Here is a 21,023-nt window from a genome sequence, read left to right as displayed (position 1 = left end):
AGTCAGTTGAGTATATGATCAGCTCAGGTCATGATCTCATTGTTTGTGATTTCAAGCCCCACATCAGGCTCACTGGAGTCAGACTGTCAATGTGGAGCCAGCTTCGGATCTTCTGTACCCCTCTCTCTGCCCCTCCCCCACTTTGCTCTCCCCAAAATAAATACTAAAAAAAGACTGCATGACTTACAAAACCTAAAGCACTTATATCTGTCCCTTTCATAAAAGGTTTGTGCACCTGTTTTAAAAATACCTAGGATTTGTTTTAACCAGGTATGATAAAATATGCAAACATAGAAAAGAATTTCAGGAGGGAAATTTTTATACTCACAGTTCCCTAAAAGCAGGAAGCATGGCACACCATGGCCACATGAGGAAGCACCAAGTTTGGTCAGGAAGCAAAGGAGACAAAGAGAAAAAACATGGGCATGAGCCTTTACTGTGATTTCCTTGGAAAAGGCAAGGCAAGGTAAACAGATACAGGATTGGCAAGATTGAATAATTTTAGCAGGCTCTCTGGGGTTTTGAAGCTATCCCTGATTGTCTTGTACCTTGCCCTGGGATGCAGAGGAATAGTGCTTGCTGGAGTAGAAGAACCAGATAGAAGAGGTGGTTCAGAGTATGGCCTCTGGATTGGTCAGTTTCTAGGAAAGGCATGCTCCTTCCCTCTGAGTTATTTGCTCTCAGAATTGGCTAGTCCTGGTAGGGAAAGCCTCTCCCTGGTCAGGGATGCCCACATGCCAGAGCATCAGGAATACAGAAAATAAGGAAATGTAGTTAAAACACCCACCCTGGCCTAAATCACAGTTGTCTTTGTCAATAGTTGTAAAATTCTGTGCATTCTCTATGATTTTTTAATCTCTATATTTCTCTGGGGCATAACTTTGAACATGGTAATTCCTGTAACACAATTCATTTATACTCCCCTAAAAGAAAGATCACTGAGTTCATGTTTAAAGAATCAATGTGTATGTGCATGTGTATGTTTGTGTGTGATTATGTGCATTCATGGAGATGGTGATGGGGAAATGTTAGAATTAGGAGCATATTTGTCATTATATGAGCTTTAACATAATTTAATTTTAGTTCAAACAGGATTTTTCTTTTTTTAAATTTTTTAATGTTTATTTTTGAGAGGGGGGTGAGGGACAGAAAGAGAGGGAGACACAGAATCCAAAGCAGGCTCCAGGCTCTGAACTGCCAGCACAGAGTCCAACGCGGGGCTCAAACCCACAAGCCATAAGATCATGACCTGAGCCGAAGTCAGATGCCTAACCGAGTGAACCAACCAGGCACACACCCCTTTGGGGGCTTTTCTTTCAGACCTTTTCTTTCAGGCTTTTTCTTTCAGACTCCAAATATTGATTTATTTTTTTAATTTTTTTAATGTTTATTTATTTCTGAGACAGAGAGAGACAGAGCATGAGTGAGGGAGGGAGACACAGAATCTGAAGCAGGCTCCAGGCTCTGAGCTGTCAGCACAGAGCCCAACACGGTGCTCGAACTCACAGACCGTGAGATCATGACCTGAGCCGAAGTCGGTCGCTCAACCAACTGAGCCACCCAGGCACCCCAAGACTCCAAATATTTAATATTTGGAACTGCTAAATAGCATCATACTATACTACAAATGGCAATGTTTCTAAGATCCTAATAGCATGTCATTAACTAGCAAATAGGTACCGAGTGATAAACCATGAAGGAGTATGGATAACCCTGCCCGGCAGATTCCCACTGTTGAGAGCAGCATTGTGAGTCTGCCCAGTGGATCGTGAGGCCACGCAGCACCTCAGGTATTAAAGAACAACTGATTCCTATCTCCGTCAGATCCTAGTAGGTGGGGCAGTTCCTTCTTTCCCAGATATAGACATGGTAGATTGTAACAAGAGACAAGACATCAGCCTGGCTTGCAAGACCTGGAAACATGGCAGAAATATTTGGAGTCTACTCTGTTCTTGCTCTTCAGAATGTGGACAGTGCAGGAAGCACTGGGGCCATCCCCCATGGTAGATAGGCCAGGCCCTATGTGCTCCATTTCTCTTCTTTCCCATGGCTGCTATGGTTTAACTTCTCTTTGCCTTTCCTCAAAATAACTAGTCATCATGGTCTCAGAATCCAATTGAAGGTGTATCAAAATTACCCATTTTAAAATACTCTGTGGGGCTCGCTATGCATTTTAATGCACAGATACTTGAGGCTTCTGAGAATTGACTTTAAATTTAAAACCAACCTACCCCAGGATCAAAAGCCTCTTGTTTTCAGTTTGCTGTAGCAAAATTATTTTAATGACATTTTTGTCCACTGCTCTTGCCCATGGGAAAGTAAGAAGCTCCCATTCGGGATGAAGACACAGGTGTGGGTCTTCTCTGAGCACAGGCAGGAGGAGACATGCTTCAGAGCAGCATCAGCATGAGCACAGAGCCTGATCAGTGAGCAGGCTAATCTGAAATGAAGTGGGAGTCCTCATGACCTGAGTGGATATACTTTATGAATTTGCCACAGGGTTTAGACAATACTCATCCAAACAGCAGTTTGAATTTTGTTTTCCTGAGATGATTGAAAGAGGATTTCTGTCTTGCTAAAATAACTCTGTTATTACAGATATTGATTGTAAACAAGAAAACTTCTCCCTAACACCCTGTATTTAATAATCTTTGTATCGTGGTAAATGTTAGCTATTAAGGACAGGGCTTAAAAAAACGAGGATGGGGGGAGCCTGGGTGGCTCAGTTGGTTAAGCATCTGGCTCTTGATTTCAGCTCAGGTCATGATCTTATGGTCATGAGATCAAACCCTGTGTCAGGCTCAGTGCTGAGCATGGAGCCTGCTTGGAATTCTCTTTCTCCCTCTCTCTCTCTGTCCCTCCCCACATGCTCTCGATCTCTTTCTCTCTAAAAATAAACATTAAAAAACAACAACAAGAGGGGCATCTGGATGGCTCAATTAGGTGAGGGTCCGACTTCAGCTCAGGTTATGATCTAATGGCTCATGAGTTCAAGCCCCATGTCAGGCTCTATGCTGACAGCTCAGAGCCTGGAGCCTGCTTCAAATTCTGTGTCTCCCTCTCTCTCTCCACCTCCCCCCACTCATGCTCTCTCTCTCTCTCTCTCTCTCAAAAATAAACATTAAAAAATTTTAATTAAAAAAAAGCAAGAGTGAAGGAAAACAAAGACATCCACATTTTTGCTGTGGCATTGAGATCACATGATTAACTTCTTAACAGAGTAACATCATGTCCATCAGAGGAATTCTACACGGTGCTTTTCACCCTTTTGTTGGAAAGCCTAGGCAGAATAAGACTAAAGTAGCCCAGTACTTTTTGAGTGCTGTGATGAAGGAAAACCAGACAGAAGAGAAGTAGATGTGATGGCTTCATATCTGTATGTGGAGCATTGTCATGCGAGATGCATTTATCAGAGTAACTTTAGTAAAGTAACCTCTCTTACCATCCAAGCCGTGATGGGGAAAGCCTGAACCAATTGCTTCTTGCTTGAAGTATGTAAATGGATGAAACGAAGAGCAGTCTGGCTCGTGTCCCTCAGAGCTAGCAGGGGACAGCTCTGCTGACTGGAGTTAGATGTAACTTAAGACCCAAAAAGAAGCCTGGTGATCTTTAATGATGCTGATGCATACTTGTGTGGTAGACTCCCAGCTTGCCTCTTTCTGAATGGTTTTATGACTCAGAGTGAGTAAGTGCCATATGCCAGGTGGTGGTAATGTTAGCCCCAGCAGCAGGGAGGCCTGCGGGAAAAGAGTGACAGGTGTGTGGGTGAATGTGTGTGTGAGCGCCTGTGGGTATGTGTGTGTAAGTGTGTGAGCAGATTTGTGCATGCACGTGCGTGGACATGCATGCTCACTGAGCCACACAGCCACCCCACTCATTTCCTGTGGTTGTCTTTCCCACTCCCCCTGCAGAAAAGCGACTTTCTCGGGGAATTTCCCACGCCAGCTCGGCTATCGTCTCCCTGGCCAGGTCCCACGTGGCCAGTGAGTGCAACAATGAGCAGTTCCCCCTGGAGATGCCCATCTATACATTCCAGTTGCCGGATCTGAGCGTGTACAGTGAAGACTTCAGGAGTTTCATCGAACGGGACTTGATCGAGCAGGCGACCATGGTGGCTTTGGAGCAGGCAGGTGAGCTGTTGGCCCCAGCAGGCCCGTGTTCCTTGGGCTCAGGGAGCAAGTGAGGCTGGCCTAACTTAGATCAGTGAGGAAGGGACGCGTGTTGTCTGAGTCCGGTGTTTCCAACTCAGACTCTGGAAGCTTGCAGCAAACCCCCTGCTCTGCAGATAAGGTCTGTTCCAACCCAGCCCTGACTGGCAGGGGCCATTGGCTGTTTGGTGCTGAGATCCCTTGAATTTTCCCTTTGTTCCCAGATCCAACCCGTCTAGGCCAGCCCCCTCTAAAGACACTCTCTGTGGCTTTGCCTGACTTTTCTCCTTTTTCCATACAACCCTCCTGTGGGTGTTGAACTTAAGGTAAGAAAGACCATGGACTTTGGGGAAAATAGGAGACCCTGTCACTTCCTATGTATATGAGCAAGTTATGTAACCTCCCTGAGCCTCAGTTTTCCTGTCTGCAAAGACGAGAAGACAGGTAGCCACCTGGTGGAGTTAAGTATTAAATGGCACGAACAGAGTGTGTCTGTCATCTCCTGCCCTCCCAGCCTTGCTGGCCTCCAGGGTTGAGGAAACACAAAACCTGACTTCAGTCTTCTCCTTTTTCTTTGCATTTCTTCTGACATCCCAATGAAGAAGAGATTTGGGGAGCAAGCCAAACTTGTCTCCTTTGGAGTTCCTAAAGATAACATAATTCGTTCAAAACAAGTGTCTAAAGCAGATGCAGGTTCTTCCTGAGACAGAGCAAATATCCTATCTTACTCATAACCGTTTTCATTATAAATCTTTGCAAAATCACATGTTCAGGGGCTTCTCAGATATACACGCAGAAGACTCTGTGCCCCTGCCCTTCTCAGGCCCAGCATACATCTCCCATGGGCACTGCCTCCCCACCAGCATGAGTTGACAGTGCGCTTGGAGTGTACCCTCAGCTGGTTGGACTGGGGAGCAAGGACTTCTGACTCTGATTCCATTGTCAGCCAGCTATTCCCGGCTGCTGCAGAGTGGAGCCTCCACTTCCAAAGGCCTGGCACATGGAGGTGCTCCTGTGCGGCACATGCTAGGGAAGAAAGATGGGGAGCCTTTGGCTGAGAATAGTGGATAGAGGGTGTGTTCAAGCCCTCAGCCAGTAAGTGCTTCTCTGTCAGAGAATCACACTTGGCATGTCACCAAGACAAAACTGAAAATGCCCAGGCCTTTGGAGTGTTGCAGAAGACTGAAGAGAAGGATCTATAGTTGGTATGATCTTGACATCGGCAGATGGACCAGTCATCAGCATCCCCTACCCATCCTGGTAGCATCGGTAGGGAATGCTGATGAAAGAATGAGCAAGGTGTTAAGAACACCAGCAAAGGATAATGTCATGCTTGGAAATGGCACTACAGGGGCACTGCCACTCTTGGGCCTGGCAAAGAGGCAAATGATGAAAGGAGCTGATGGAGAAAGCTACTTACAAGAAGGTGTGGCTTCGAGGAGAGAAGATGATGGAAAAATAAATACTCTGACCACCTTCTTTGGCACAGGCTTTGACCAGTGCCTCTCATCAGCAAAAGGGCAGAGAGCAGAGAGCCCATTACAGGGCTCCAGGCAGGTTGCCCTGAGGGTGCAGAGTAGGGGGAGCATAAAGCTGCAGGGCAAATGGGAAACACCCAGAAAGTTGACAGTTGGGTGTTTTCTATCAGGTCCAAGCTTCAGTATATACTTGGCTTCATCCCATTTCATGTAGAGCAATCCAGGAAATGTCCTCATCCACTTGGTCCAAGAAGAACATAGACAAAGGAAGGGGTAGTGGTTAGTGGGGACTTCTTTGTGTTGGGCAGCCTGATGGTCAGCCTCAGCCCCAGGACTCAGGGGTCCTCACCCATGGCAGGCTTGGTTTTAGAACAGGGTCTGCACTTGCAGTAACAGTGTTGGATCTGATGTTGTAACCACCAATGACTTGTTTCCTCAGCTGCTGCAAAGCTGTCAAAAGCAACCCACAGACTGATGCCCACAGCCCTGCTCTGTCTTACCTCAGGGTCATTGACTGATCCACAACCATAAAACAATTCGCCTGGGTTAGCAATAATCCTAAACCACTCACTATGGAGGCTGGCTATTTTAAAGCTGTTTCTGTGTGAATAATTCAGAAAAGATATTTTGAACAAAGGATTCACTATTCATACAGAAGGGGAAGTTGGTGTAGGTTTAGAAAGAAAAGCGTTTCATGAGCTAATTTCTCTTGAATGCTGACATTAGGTCCTGTCAATGGCTAGTAGCACCATTAATGGCAGCCGCTTCCTTTGAAGGTAGAGTCCTGGTAAAGGACACAGAGTCCCACTCTGGCACCACGATAGCACCTTTCTTTGACCCTGCCATGCTTAGCAAAATCTTTTACTTCTATGGAATGTCTTTTCTGTTATTTTTTCCATACACTGCATGTTAATTTTTATCACCTACATCTTACTTCCCGGATTAGTATTTTTAAAGGGTACTATTTTACTCCAACCATGCAGTCTTAGAAAGCACCTATTAAGAACCCAAACTTACTGACTGAAGATCCTGAATTCACCAACATTGTTTCTGCCATCAAAAGTAGCAAGAGTGGGCAGCAGGGATCCCCACTCAGTGCTGGGGAGGCACCCCATCCATGCTGCAGGAAGCCTTGGGGAGACTGGCCGGCCACCCCACACTTCAGGAGTGTGCTTCTAGAGCAGTGAGAGCCTGAATGCCAGGGCTCTGCCTGGTACATGGAAATGAGAAACCGGAAAATAATGTAGACATAAAGAATAAATGTGTTAATTTCCTCAGCATAGAACTGACCCCAGCCCGGGGCACCTGGGTGGCACAGTCAGCTGAGTGTCTGACTTCAGCTCAGGTCTGATTTCGCGGTTCATGAGTTCAAGCTCCACATCGGGCTCCATGCTGACAGCTCAGAGCCTGGAGCTTGCTTTGGATTCTGTATCTCCCCCTCTTTCTGCCCCTCCCCTGCTCATGCACTGTCTCTCTCTCTCTCTCTCTCTCTCAAAATAAATAAACATTAAAAATTTTTGTTAAAAAAAAGGGGTTACCTGAGTGGCTCAGTCAGTTAAGTGTCTGACTTTGGCTCAGGCCATAATCTCACAGTTCATGGGTTCAAGCTCTGCATTGGGCTCTAAGCTGACAGCTCAGAGCCTGGAGCCTGCTTCAGATTCTGTTGTCTCCCTCGCTCTCTGCCCCTCCCCTACTCATGCTTTGTCTCTCTCTGTCTCTCAAAAATGAGTAAACGTTAATTTTTTTTTTTTTTTAAAGAACTGACCCCACCCCACTATCCATATAAATTCTCTGGACTTTTTTCCTCAGCTCTCGAGCAGGACTGTAAACTAGATCATCCCTCAGGCCCTTTCTGTGCCCAGGTTATGGTTGGGACCCCAGCTGGTGTCAGGCAAGCCCTTCACAGTCCCCCACCATATCTAGGTGATGAGCATCGCCCACTGGGAGGTGGCCTTGTTTCCTCCCACCCATGCTATGTCCTGTTGTTAACTATCAGGTGCCACCATTACTATCCATGGGGAAGACAGAGCTCTAATAAGAACAGTGATTTGAGAAAGCCACTCAGTATTGCCGGGTATAAAGTGTAAATTCCCCCTTCTAGTAATTTAGTGCTCAGGATAGCTGTTAGTAAGCTATTGATATACATGTGTGCACATACACTATATACATGGAGATTAATATAGGTGCCTGAAAATCCACTTGTTAGAGGCATAATTCTAGCTGTCTTGGGAAGGAAACATCAACTTTGTCACAGGGTCTCAGGGTTGGGGGCTTTCCCTGCCTTTGGGACTCTACAGGAACCCAGGGCTCATGTTGTCCAGAAAATCAGCAACAAAATGATCTTCACTCAGTTAGTTTTCACCTGGTCCATCACAGAGGCTAGGCTCTACCCTCAGTGCCTGGCAAGGCATGGGTCAGTCCATCTATTTGAAGGGCCTCTCTGTTGAGTGGGGTGCCAGTCTTCACCTCCCACAGAACCCACAGTGCCATTCTCCTGAGCCTTAAAACCTGGAGGGTAAACCTATTCCCACCCTGTGACAGTCTTTGGGGCATCAGAAGGACCAGGTCTTTGGGGCGCCTAGGTGGCTCAGTCAGTTAAGCGGCCGACTTCGGCTCAGGTCATGATCTCGCGGTCCGTGGGTTTGAGCCCCGCGTCGGGCTCTGTGCTGACAGCTCGGAGCCTGGAGCCTGTTTCAGGTTCTGTGTCTCCCTCTCTCTGACCCTCCCCCATTCACGCTCTGTCTGTCTCTGTCTCAAAAATAAATAAACGTTAAAAAAAAATTAAAAAAAAAAAGAAGGACCAGGTCTTCAGTACATACAAGTGCTGACCTCCTGAGAGATGAAGGACAATACCTTTCATTCTTTAGTGATTACCTGCCATGGAAAACATAAGACACCATTAATTTCTCAATCAGATTATCTGCTTCATTTATGTGTAAGAAGACTCAGAGACCATAGGTCTCTAGATCTGAGGAGTAACTACTCATGCCTTGTCCAAAAGCCCACCACAGTGTGGGCAATATGGTATGCGGTGCTTCTGTGATCTTGTGAACCCAAAGGGCATATTTGTGTAATACAGTCATTACTGTGTACTTGAGAAATTGAAATACAGATGCCAAAAAATATTTAGGGATACCTTTGAGTTGTGGCGTTGAGTCTTGTCTCCATGGGAAGGTAGTCATGTTGAAGCGAATCTGCCAGAGAAGTGGTAAGGTGTGTGGATGGTTTTGAAGGTGTCCAGTGTCAGCCCAACCTGGGCTGTCCCACGTCAGCTGGGAGAACTTGGCCAAGTTACCTGACCCTCTGGAGCCTCACTTTTTTCCATTTGTAGTCAGAGATGTGTGACAGCTGCCAAACCAAGACAAGGTCACCCAACACAACACTGTGCTCCCATGAAACAGCCTGTTCATTCCAGGTGCTGGGGTGAAATTCCTGTACTTATAGAGATTAAATTCTAGTGGGAAAGAAAACCAATCAAAGGTAGAACATAAATGGGAAGTGAGGTGGTGAGCTGTGGAGAAAGTGAGAAGCAAGGTAGGGGATATAAGGTGAAGAGAAGGAGACCGAGGCAGGTCTCTTGAGGGCAGCAGGGGAGGGAGAGATGGAGACATGGGGCTCTGGCATTCCCAGCAGAGGGGGCTTGGCTTCAAAGGCTTGCACATGTAAGGAAAGCCAGGCATAGGGGCAGATGGAATGAGGGCTGGAGGAGATGGAAAGGAAGGCAGAAGAATGGTAGCCAGGGGCCCCTGGAGCCATTGTGAGCCTTTGGGCATAACCATAGGTAGGATGTGCAGTCCCAGGAGAGTTTTGAGCAGGGAGTGACATTTTTAGAAACACATTTGATGTGTTCTGGTGCTCTGTTGAGAATGGACTCTAAGGGGGAAGAGAAGGAGGAGGAGCTGGGAGGAGGTGGCTACTTTACCCAGGGGAGGACAGGTGGCCAGTGCTGTGGGGGTAGCAGTGGAAGTAACAAGAAGAAGATAGATATTGATGGGTCACCTGGGTGGCTCAGTCAGTTGAGTGCCCAACTTTGGCTCAGGTCATGATCTCACAGTTCGTGGGTTCAAGCCCCGGGTCCAGATCTGTGCTGACAGCTCAGAGTGTGGAGCCTGCTTTGGATTCTCTGTCTCCCTCTCTCTCTGCCCCTCCCCTGCTCATGCTCTGCCTCTCTGTCTTTCATCTCAAAAATAAATAAACATTTAAAAAATATTTAAAAAGCTAGAAGCTAGATATTGAAGCAAGATCTGTTTTGAAGGTGGATCCACAGGACTTGTTGATGGACTGGATGGGGGGCATAGCAGAAAGAGCTGAGTCAAGCATGACCCCAGGAATATTGCCCTTCCTTAGCATGATGGTGCCATGGGGAGATGCAGACACCCTGGGGGAGGGGCAGGCTTGGGGGGGCGATGGAGGGGCCAGGAGGGGCAGGCAAAGTCAGAGATTCTAGTGAGACTTTGCTGACATTGTGTGACATTGCTGTCTAGTTGAACATGAGAGTCTGGAGGTCAGGAGAGGCCTGGGTTAAGGATACAGATATGGGAGTTTGAAATGGGAGAAGTGGGAGAAGAAATCCCTGGGGAGGAGATGAGCTTTAATAGCAACCTCCCACTGCACCTCCGACACAACTTTGCTCTGTGTTGAGTACCAGGTGGATAAGGAGGTCTGGAGCTGGGCAGAAATGCCGGGAAGACAGACCTAGAGCAAAACATTGCAGTCCCGCAGGAGGGACTCACAGAAGTACAGGCAAGGCACAGTGATGCCCAGAGAAGGGGGATCAGTCAGTGACCCTGGGTGGGTGGAGTCGCTCTGTGAGTGACATTAAAAAGAATCATAGGGTCACGTTTAGGGCAAGATGTGCTAATCTTGCTCCTAGAGAATTAACAAGTTTTGTTTTCTTTCCTCTCAGTGTCTTAGTGGGTGATGAGCAAAATGACATCTTTTTTTAAACTGTGTGGTAACCATCTGTTACAAAGCTCAAGTTAATTGGTGCCATTATCATGTATGAATCAGGAACGATGCATGCTTGGAAAAGGCAGAATGAGTGACTAATAGTTCTTCCCCCGTAATACGCCAGCCTCCCTTGATGGAGTTCACCCATGATTTTCTCCTTTGCAGGAGCTCAAGTTTTTGGTTTTTTTGTTTTCTTTTTCTTTATTCACAGTGCCAGTTCCCACGTTTGTTTGTCTGTCTTCAGTTCTTAAGTGAAGTTATTGTGTGAGGAGACTGAATGACCTTTCTGTCAAAGCTAGAAACAGGAGCTTTGTACCCTGTTCCCAATCACACTGTTTGTGTGAAGAATGCCTTCATCTTGGGCGTCCCATCCTGGGTCTGACTGGAGACGAGCCATTTTTGGTTCTGCAGAGGCTGGAAAACACTGGCATTTATCATAGCTGGGTCACCTTCCCAGGGTGGTCACATCTGATTAACAGCCTTAAGAACGCTTTCACCTGGAAGCCAACTGAAATCAAACCACTAAGCCTTGGCTTCCATCCCCCAGGCACATACTTAAGTTTTGTCATGATTCAGTTACCTTCCAAGTGGGACTAAATACGTGGGCTCGACTGAGATTTAGAAAATGATAATGTTCCCTGTAAGAAATTTGAATGAAGGTAGCACGAAAGAGGAGGGTGCCCCATTTCAGATGGTATTAACTCCCAGACCTAGAAAGATTACTTCTAGGTATACAAGATTCCTTCTAGATGAGAAAGAATTTCTAGATACGTAGGATTCCTTCCAGATGCAAGATGACTGCCAGCTGTGTGGTGAATTTACACCTCTGTGGTTCCTCTTCTGGGTTCAGAGTCCTGGAACAGCCCATGACAAGGTGGAAAGCAGCCCCCTCCAACCCCCCGGAAGAGCAAGCTGCTTAGGGTCTGACATGAGCCAGATTCTGTCCCTTGGAGCACGGCTTCACAGTGTGCACTACTTGAGGTAGATGAGCAGTTAATGTGCTGAATTTCTATTTGTTTTAAGCTTTTGAGGATAATGAGATATCTAACACATGTGCTGCTTTCCAGGGTATCCTCTCCCTACCCTAAGAGCACAACATTGGTGACCAATCCTATGACATATTTTCTAGAAAGTGAACGTGGCAGCATACAGGAAGACAGGGAGGTAGGATTGAGGCAAAAGCATTATCTAAATTGTATAAAATGAGCACCTTTTCAGGTAGCTTCAGGTGCTTTCCCTGTTTTATGCAAAGCGTCAGGTTGCTGAGAATGTAGGAAAGCTTTTTTCTTTTCAAGTTTATTTCTTTATTTTGAGAGAGACAGAGACAGCACAGGTAGGGGAGGGGCAGAGAGAGGGAGAGACAGAGAATCCCCAGGCAGGCTCTGCAACATCAGCATGGAGCCCAATGTGGGGCTCGAACCCACGAAACTGTGAGATCCTGACCTGAGCCAAAACCAAGAGTCAGACACTAGTCTGACTGGAGCCACCCAGGCGCCCCTGGAAATCTTTTCATAAGTGGGGGGATATGGCACTATTTACATTGGATTCATGAAGTAAACAGAAAAAAAAAAAAAGAGATCTGGAGGATGAGAATGGAATCCTACCAAAGGGGCTTCCAAAACTTACGGAGTCTGGTCTCCTACCTCTGGGCAGAGCACCTCACCTGGCCTGGAGTGACAGGCTCAATGTTGTGCATGTAAAGCAATGTCACCATCTCCCTCAGATCAGAAGGTCATGCTTTCTCTGGGCCATTCTGCTCCTTCTCCTACCAGTGCAGGGGAGGCCTGGGGCCACTGGGACCACATCTCCAAGATCAGTTCAGTGCCTATTCAATCCCCTTGTGTCTTAGCCCCCACAGAGGAGATATGGCCCTGCCCTCTGGGCTCACAGACCAGAGGGGAGAGACATTGTGAGAGAGAACCCTAATGACATGGGTAGTGTGTGATGATATGTATAAGGCGACCTGAGGACAATAATTAAGCCTGCCTGGGGAAGGGGTGGTGAGGCAGTCCCTCTGCCAGGGGCCAATGTCTCCAGGACCAAGAGGCAGTGACCTGAAGTTGGCAGAACTATAACAGGAAAAGTATGAACAGCAAGCTTCCTGGTGCAGGTTCCCAAGGGGCTGCTTGTCTTGAGGGAGGAGAGAAGGTTTAGAAGTGGCCATAAGAAGGGCACCTGGGTGGCCCAGTCGATGAAGCATCCAACTCTTGATTTGACTCAGGTCATGATCTTGTGGTCTGTGAGTTTTTCTGAGTTCAAGCACCATGTTGAGCTCTGTGCTGATAGCTTAGAGCCTGGAGCTTGATTCAGATTCTGTGTCTCCCTCTCTCTCTCTGCCCCTTCCCCCCTCATGCTGTCTCTGTATCTCTCTCTCTCTCTCTCTCTCTCTCTCTCTCTCTCAAATGAAAAAACATTAAAAAAATTTTTTTAAACTCTCCCAGGGTAGGAAGGTGAGACAAATGGACAGAATTCTGATTTGCATGTCTTCTGGCTAAAGGATGCTGTATCCATTTTCTGTTGCTAAGTAGCAAATTACCACACAGTTAACAGCTACAGATTTATTGTCCCGCAGTTTCTGTGGATCAGCAGTGTGGATGTGTTAGCTGGGCCCTCTGCCCAGGGCCCCTCAAGCCTGAAATCCACTTGTCGGGGACTGCCTTCAGCTGGAGGCCCAGCTAGGGAGAGATCTACTTCTGAACACCTCAGGTTATTGTCAGAATTCAGTTCTTCACAGCTAAGTAACTCAGATTCCAGTGTGCTTGATAGCTCTTGGTGGGGGAAGCTCTCAGCATCTGGAGACCACTCTAGAGACCTAGGTGCTTGGCACATGGCCCTCTACACAACATTCCAGTTTACTTCTTCAAGACCACCCAGGGGATCTCTTTCTTCTCTCTTCTCCCTTCTCCCTCTTCTCCTTTCTTCACTCATCCCTTCTCCTCCTTTCTTCTCTCTCCTCTCTCTGACTTTCTGCCTCTCTGACCATCAAATCCCTTTTTAAAACCCTCACCTGATTAGGTCAGGCCCACCCAGGATAATCTCCCTTGGACGTCAATTGAGAAGTCAACTGATTACATATACAAAACCCCTCACATGGCCAGGAAATGTAATCTAGTCATGGGGGTGGCATCCCACCCACACTCAAGGAGAGAGGATTCCCCCAGGAGGTGGGTAACTTGAGGCCACCCAAGAAGTCTGCCTACCACAGATGCGATGTTGTTATTTGAAGTTTGACAATCCTGCTATGCTTAAAGATCCAGACTGGGAGATTAAATCATGTAGAATGTATTGTGGTCAAAGGGATTTTCTCAACCTCCTCATGTGCCTTTATTAGCCATTTCACTTGGATAAGTAGTATGTTTGGGTTGAATCCCACTCTTGATGGTTTCAGGTTTCAAACAGCATGTTTTTGAGTCCTCTGAGGAAAGCAGACCCTCTTATTGGGCTCTCTTGAAAGGTGTGGTATCTGAAGTGGGGTGGAGTAGGCACTATGACACTGTGCTTTTGATAATAATAGCCACAATGTATTTTCATAGCATCAACAGTGTGCTTTGTGCAGTATTTGGCATTATTGACCTCCACATCTCCCATCAGCTGCCTGTTTGATATCCATCCACTTTACAGGTAAGGAAGGGAAGACTCAGAGAAGCATCTCCATTCACCTGTTGTGACCTAGCCTGTAAAATGGCAGAGCCATCAGAAACTGGCTCTAGGTGCCTCCCACCCTGCTCTTTCCACCACACCTCTTCAGCTCTACTCAGAATCTTGCAAACTGTCACCTTTTCCCTCAGGCTGTTTTCTGCTGAGTTTTTCATTCCAAATAATAATTGCATGATTTCTTAATGTTCTCAAAAGGGCAAATCACCAATACCAGAGAAAATCTCCAAGGGGTTGCTCTTTGAGAGGCCAAATATGAAGTAAGCAGCAAAGTTCATTCAGTCATAGAAGAACATATTGCTGATGGCATTGAGCTGAAGCATTGGACAAGGAGACAAAGTGAGGGGGCCCCACAAATTACAACAGCTCCCAATCTTTGCATTGACATGTGGTGACTGATCCCAGAGTTTAATAATGTGTAGTAATAAATGAAACTCATGTGATATATCTAGTGGACGGATCTCATACGATCAAAAAAAATTCATTATCACTATTGTTTTGTCACTGTTCTCATTTTTATTTGTGTGAGGAAAAATAAAGCACCAAAACGGATTCGATTTGGCAATCCAAATATTGGAAATAAAAAGAAAGTGAAGGAGGGTATCTAAGGAATGGTTAGAAAACAGAATTGTCAGATGATTTAAAAAGTGGTAAAATAAAATTGATGGTGGCTGGATCTATGAGAAGCCAGTCTAACAACAATTCAGTGTAGAAATAGGAAAAATGTTGTGTTGAAATATACTTTAGTTACAGTATGTGTTAGTGGTTTTATGACTTAGTCTTATTTTTATTGACTTTATAGTCTTATTTTTATTGAAACTGCCTTTTTGACATTTCAGAAACACTCCTCTGCAGTGTATGGGGAAATTAATGTGGAATGTAAATATTTGCAAAGTGGGGTTCTTATCCAGCAAGCACGAGCTCTCCGGAATCTTACCCCCTGGGTCTTTTCTTTTGCCTTCAAAATGCCCTCTCAGGTGCCAGCGTCTTCCAACTGTCTCTCTCTTTTGATGTAGTCTCCAGAGCTAGGCCCAATACCCTTTTTTTTTTTATAAACTCTTCATTGAAACATAACACACATACAGGAAAGTATGAAAACAGTTCAGTGCATAACAACACATTCTATAACAAGGACTCCTATCTAGAAATTCAGATCAAGAAAGCAGACTTCTGGGGCACCTGGGTGGCTCAGTCAGTTAAGCATCTGACTTTGGCCCAGGTCATGATCTCATGGTTCATGGGCATAAGCCCCACATTGGGCTCTGTGTGGACAGCTCAGAACCTGGAGCCTGCTTCAGATCCTGTGTCTCCCCTGCCCCTCCCCCCACTCGTGTTTTCTCTCTCTCTCTCTCTCTCTCTCTCTCTCTCTCTCTCTCTCTCTTTGTCTCAAAAATAAATAAACATTTTAAAACTTTAAAAAAAAAGAAAGCAGACTTCTAACAGCATAGATTTATTTGGCCTCTTTGTGAACTTTATATAAATGGAATCATAAATGGGTTAAATCTGGATTCTTTCACTTACTATTAAGCTTGTAAGATTCAGTCATATTGTTAAGTGTAATTATAATTTATTCTTACCACTCTTGATATTGCAATGTATGCATCTATTCCAAATTATTTATCTGTTATATTGTTGATGGACATCTGGTGCCTTAAACCAGCCTGCCATAACAAAAACAAAAAACAAAAAAACAAAACAAAACAAAAAAAAAGAAACAGAGACTAGGCAGCTTAAACTATAGAAATCTATTTTCTCACAATTTTAGAGGCTGGAAATCTCAGACCTAGGTACCATCCAAAGCAGTTTTCTCAGTGAGGACTCTCTCTGGCTTGTAGACAGCCACCTTCTGGCTGTGCCCTCATGTGGCCTTTCCTCAGGACATAGGTGCAGAGACAAACAGAACAAGCTCCCTGGTGTCCCTTATAAGGACATTAATCCTTTCAGATCAGGGCCACAACCTTATGACCTCATTTAACCTTAATTACTTCCTCAGAGGCCCCATTTCCAAATACAGCCACACTAGGGGTTAGGGCTTAAACATATGAATTGCAGGGTTGGGGCGGTGGGTAATTCAGTCCATAACATTTGGGTTGTCTCCAGTATTTTATTATAAATAGTGCTGCTGTGAACATTCTTATACATGTTTTTGGTAAACATGTGTATACATTTCTGCAGAAACATACTTAGGGGTGGTATTGCTGAGTCATAGGATTTTACACATGTTTAGCTTTATAATATTTTTCAGCAGATGTACCAGTTTGCTCCTCTACTGTCTAGAGTTCTGGTTGCTCCATATTATTTGTCTTTTCATTTTAGTTATTGGTGTTAAGCTCACTAGTTTTGAATGTATATAGGATCTGTGATGATGCCTCCTTTTTCATTTCCCATGTTGATATTTAGTAATTCCCTTTTATTTGCATTAATAATATTGCTAGGGACTTAAAAATTATACTTATCTATTCAAAGAATCTATTTTGGCCTGTGTTGGATTTTTTACTGTACATTTATTTCTTGTTTAATTAATCTCTGCTCTTTATTTTTTTCTTTCATCTTCTTCCTTTGGGTTAAATATGCTACTCTTTCTCCTGGCTTCAGGAGATGTAAGCTTATGCCATTATATCTTTGGCAGTACGCTATAATGCAACACATCTCTCTGCAGTGTCTCTCTGCAGTGCTTTAGCTGAATATTACAATTTTTGATGTGTTGTTTGCTTTATCATTCAATTTAAAACATTTCTAATTTCTCTTGCAATTTTTGTTCTTTAATCCCTAGGTTATTTGGAAGTATATTGTTTAATGACTAAGAAAATGTGGGATATTTTAGTGGTTTTTTTCTAGCTTCCTCTATAGTCAAAGAATATACAATGAATGATTTCAGACATTTAATTGAGACTTGCTTTATGACCCAGCATATGATGAAGTTTGGGAAATACTCCCTGTGTGCTTAAAAAAATTTTGAATTCCATCCTTCTCAGGTATAGTGTTTTATATGTGTTAATTATATCAACTTTGTTGATTTTGTTGTTCAATCTTCTCTATCTTTAACTGAACTTTCATCCATGTGTTCTACCAGCTACTGAAAGAGGTATGTTAAAGGCTCCCCTGTGATTGTGGGTTTGTCTATTTCACCTTTGATTCTATCAACTTTTGTTTTATATACATTGAAGCTACAGATTTAGACTTGTTATACCATCCTGGTATGATATGATTTTAGTTTTGTTTTTATGTGCAGGCCTGATGGCAGTTAACCCTCTGTTTTTATTGGTCTGAAAGTGCCATTATTTCCCATTCATATCTGAGGGATATTTCTAGGCTTTGCCAGTCACATAAGTCTCTATCACATTTTCATTCTCTCCTCTCTCCCTCACACACACCCATCTCTCCTTTCACCCTCCCTCCCTTCCTTTCTGTCTGTCTGTCTGTCTCTCTCTCTCTCTCTCTCTCTCACACACACACACACACCACTCTCTCCCTCCCTTCCCGTCTCTCTCTCTCTCTTTCTCTCTCTCTCCCTCTCTCTCTCTCTCTCTCTCTCTCTCTCTCTCTCACACACACACACACACACACACACACCTTTTAAATATACAAAAGACATTCTTAGTTTTCAGGCCATATAAAAATAGACCACTGGCCATATTTCACCCACAGACCAAAGTTTACTGACTCCTGATCTATATTATTATCCTCTACTTTGGATTTATTTACTGTGTTCCTTTCCTAACTTCTTGAGATGAATATTCAAGTCATTAATTCTTAATCTTTCTTCTTTTCTCTCATAAGTATTTAAGGTTATTAATTTTCCTCAATTACTATTTTAGCCACATTCTACAAGTTTTGAAATATAGCATTTGTGTTATTGTACAATTCAAAAGTATTCTTATTTTTATTTTTATTTATTCTTTGACCTATGAATTATTTGAAGTATTTTTTGACTTCTAAATATGTGGAAAGGACATTAAATATTTGCTTTTGTACTATTGATTTCCGCCTTAATTGTTGTATAGTCAGAGAACATGATCTGTTTGACTTGAAATTTATTGAGACCTTTTGCTTTAACGACCAGAATATGATCTTTCTGTCTTCTTAATGTCACATGTCTTCTTGAAAAGAACATAGTATTCTATTGTGGACTGCATTATTTTATATATGTACATTTGGTCGTTTGTTATGTTGTTAAAATCTATGTATTTATTTTTTACTGGAACTCTTAATTACTAATGCATGAGAATTCCCCATTATGATTGTGCATTTGTTTATATCTCCTTCTATTTTAATGGATTTTTAAATCGATTTGTGTCATTAAATACAGCAACTAAAGTTATGTCTTCCTCATGAACTGAGGTGCTGAACATTTTAAAGAGAGCTTATTTAGTGTTTAGTGTTATTTAACACTAGTAATGCTTTCTTTCCTCTCAGTTTATTTTATTTGATAATTAATTCAGTTATCCTAGCTTTCTTTAGGTTAAAATTGGTCTGAAGCACCATTTGCCATACTTTTACATTTAGTACTTTTGTATTCTCATGTTTTAGATATGTCTTTTTTTTAATTACTTCATTCTTTTCCTCTTTCTATTATTGAGAGGTTACCCTAATTCATATAACATGTATATGAATCACATCCCAGATTCATCAACATCTCAACGTATACCCAGACAATACCGAGACCTTAGACTAGTCTAATTTTATTTGCACCCTCCCTCTTCTTGATTTATAAGTTACTGTCATTTATTTTAATTTTATGCTTTACCCTCATCAGACATTATTATTGTTGTTTTATACAGTCAGTGTTTATTTAGACTTATCCATATATTTACCATTTGTGTTTCTTTTTACTTCTTACATATTAGCTCTTCCATTTGAAGTTCATCCTTTAGAATTTCCTTGGGCATCTTGCTGATTTTACTCTCTTCATTTTTATTAGTCTTAAAATGCCTTTGTTTTACCTCCATTTCTGAAAAACATTTTTTCTAGACAGAGTACCCTAGGTTGCCAGTTATTTTCATTCACCACATTGAAGATATTGCATTGGCTTATTTTCCTTTTTTCTTTTCTTTCTTTTTTTTTTTTTTTTTTTTTTTTGAGACTTCGGCTGTCAGTCTGCTACTTTGAAGATGATTTTTTTCTATTCTACTTTAAGATATTTTCTCTCTCTTATATTCTGTGGTTTCACTAGGGTATATCAAGGAGTAAACTAGTTTTATTTTTCTTGCTTGGAATGTCTTACATTTATTAAATCTTTGAATTTATTTCTATATATTTTTTCTGAAAAATTCCTCCATTGAGATCTCCTCAGTATTGCCTCTGAATTTCAGTTAGACAATGTTAGAGTTTTCCAGTCTGTTCTTCATGTCTACTAGCCTGTCTTTCATATTCTTTCTTTCCCTCTTAATTACATTCTAAATAATTTCTTCTGACTTAGATTCATATCTTTTTTCTTTGACATTGTCTAATTCAATGTAAAACTGTGTTTTATTTCTATTATCCTCTTCCATTTTTTTTTTAATTTTTTTAATGTTTATTTCTGAGAGAGAGAGACAAAGCACAAGTGGAGGAGGGACAGAGAGAGAGGGAGACACAGAATCTGAAGCAGACTCCAAGCTCTGAGCTGTCAGCACAGAGCCCAATGCAGGGCTCAAATTCACAAACCATAAGATCATGACCTGAGCCAAAGTCAGATGCTTCACCGACTTCACCCAGGTGCCCCAATCCTCTTCCATTTTTAAGTCCTATTTTTATTTTCCAAATCTGTTTCCTATGCTTTGGTCTTAATTGTTTCCTTCTTTTATGTCTTTTAAACATTTTAAGCATATTTGTTTATAGTCTGTAGCTGTACATTTTTATCCAAGTTCATAGGTAGCTATGACTTGGGGTCTATAACTCTTATTCATGATGTCTGCTTTCCTGTTGGGTTTGTAATTTGGGGTTGTGAGCAGGATATTATCCATGGGAGTCTGATGGCCTGACTTGAGGGTGTTCTCAAACATGTTGAGTGATATATTTGTTTCTTTGTTTATGCCAGACTCCCAAAGGAAATTACCATCCTATAACCAATCTTTATGTTAATTTCTTTGCTTAGACATTTCAAGCCACAAATCAGTTTTGGCTCAAGTCAGAGCCAAGTCAATAGTTACAACATGTCTGGAAAGAGTTGTTTTATTTTGTTTTGTTTTGTTTTGTTTTGTTTTGTTTTTCTGCTAAGCCCAGCCTATAAGAGACATATTTCCCTCTCAGCTTCCTTTGCCAGGAGGAAAATAATTTCTGATCTTTACACTTAGGGGATAGTTCTTGAGGTTCCTAACTTCACGTGGTGTGAGGGGGATCCCTGGTCCCAATTCCCCACATCACAGAATCTCAAAGCCTTTTTGCAGATTCTTGTGAAGTAATTAAACAGGCAAAATATCTTCACCCACAGGAGATGCAGAGTTGGTGCATATTCTAATTTCATTCCATATTTGTATTTTGGTCATTGGGGATTGACCACACTTTATTTCAGGCTTGGATATACATTTCAAAGGAGTGTTGACAAGGAGGATTATTTCCTCTGACTCCTTTTTCTCTTTAAATCTGTCCCTCCCACTCGTTTCAGGAAGAGGGGCTTCTGTCTTCTAATGACTGAGGACAAAACATTCAGCTCCCGCTTTCTTGGCTGTTCTTTACACATGCACACAAGATCATATTTCAAATTGGGTTCTCTAAGTATGACAAAGAAATTAAGAATAATTAAATAGAGAATAACAAGTAAAAATCAATATGAGGTTTTAGGGATATGAGAAATAGTAAAGTGTTCTTAAAC

The 21,023-nt window shown here is 43.1% G+C and overlaps 1 protein-coding gene across 2 annotated transcripts in view; it reads left to right on the top strand.

Moving 5' to 3' along the window:
* OTUD7A (OTU deubiquitinase 7A) overlaps window positions 1-21,023 on the top strand; it is a 372,245-nt gene that overhangs the window by 292,043 nt on the left and 59,179 nt on the right. For both annotated transcript variants that reach the window (XM_060617887.3, XM_060617886.3), the window contains one exon: window positions 3,912-4,130. In XM_060617887.3, the coding sequence (XP_060473870.3) occupies window positions 3,912-4,130 (219 nt within the window). The remainder of the gene's footprint in view (window positions 1-3,911; window positions 4,131-21,023) is intronic.

Source organism: Panthera onca, chromosome B3 (assembly GCF_046562875.1).
Source record: "Panthera onca isolate mPanOnc1 chromosome B3, mPanOnc1 haplotype 2, whole genome shotgun sequence".
Taxonomy (NCBI): domain Eukaryota; kingdom Metazoa; phylum Chordata; class Mammalia; order Carnivora; family Felidae; genus Panthera; species Panthera onca.
Note: the sequence above shows the minus strand (reverse complement) of the source record. Positions and strands in the feature narration are given on the sequence as shown.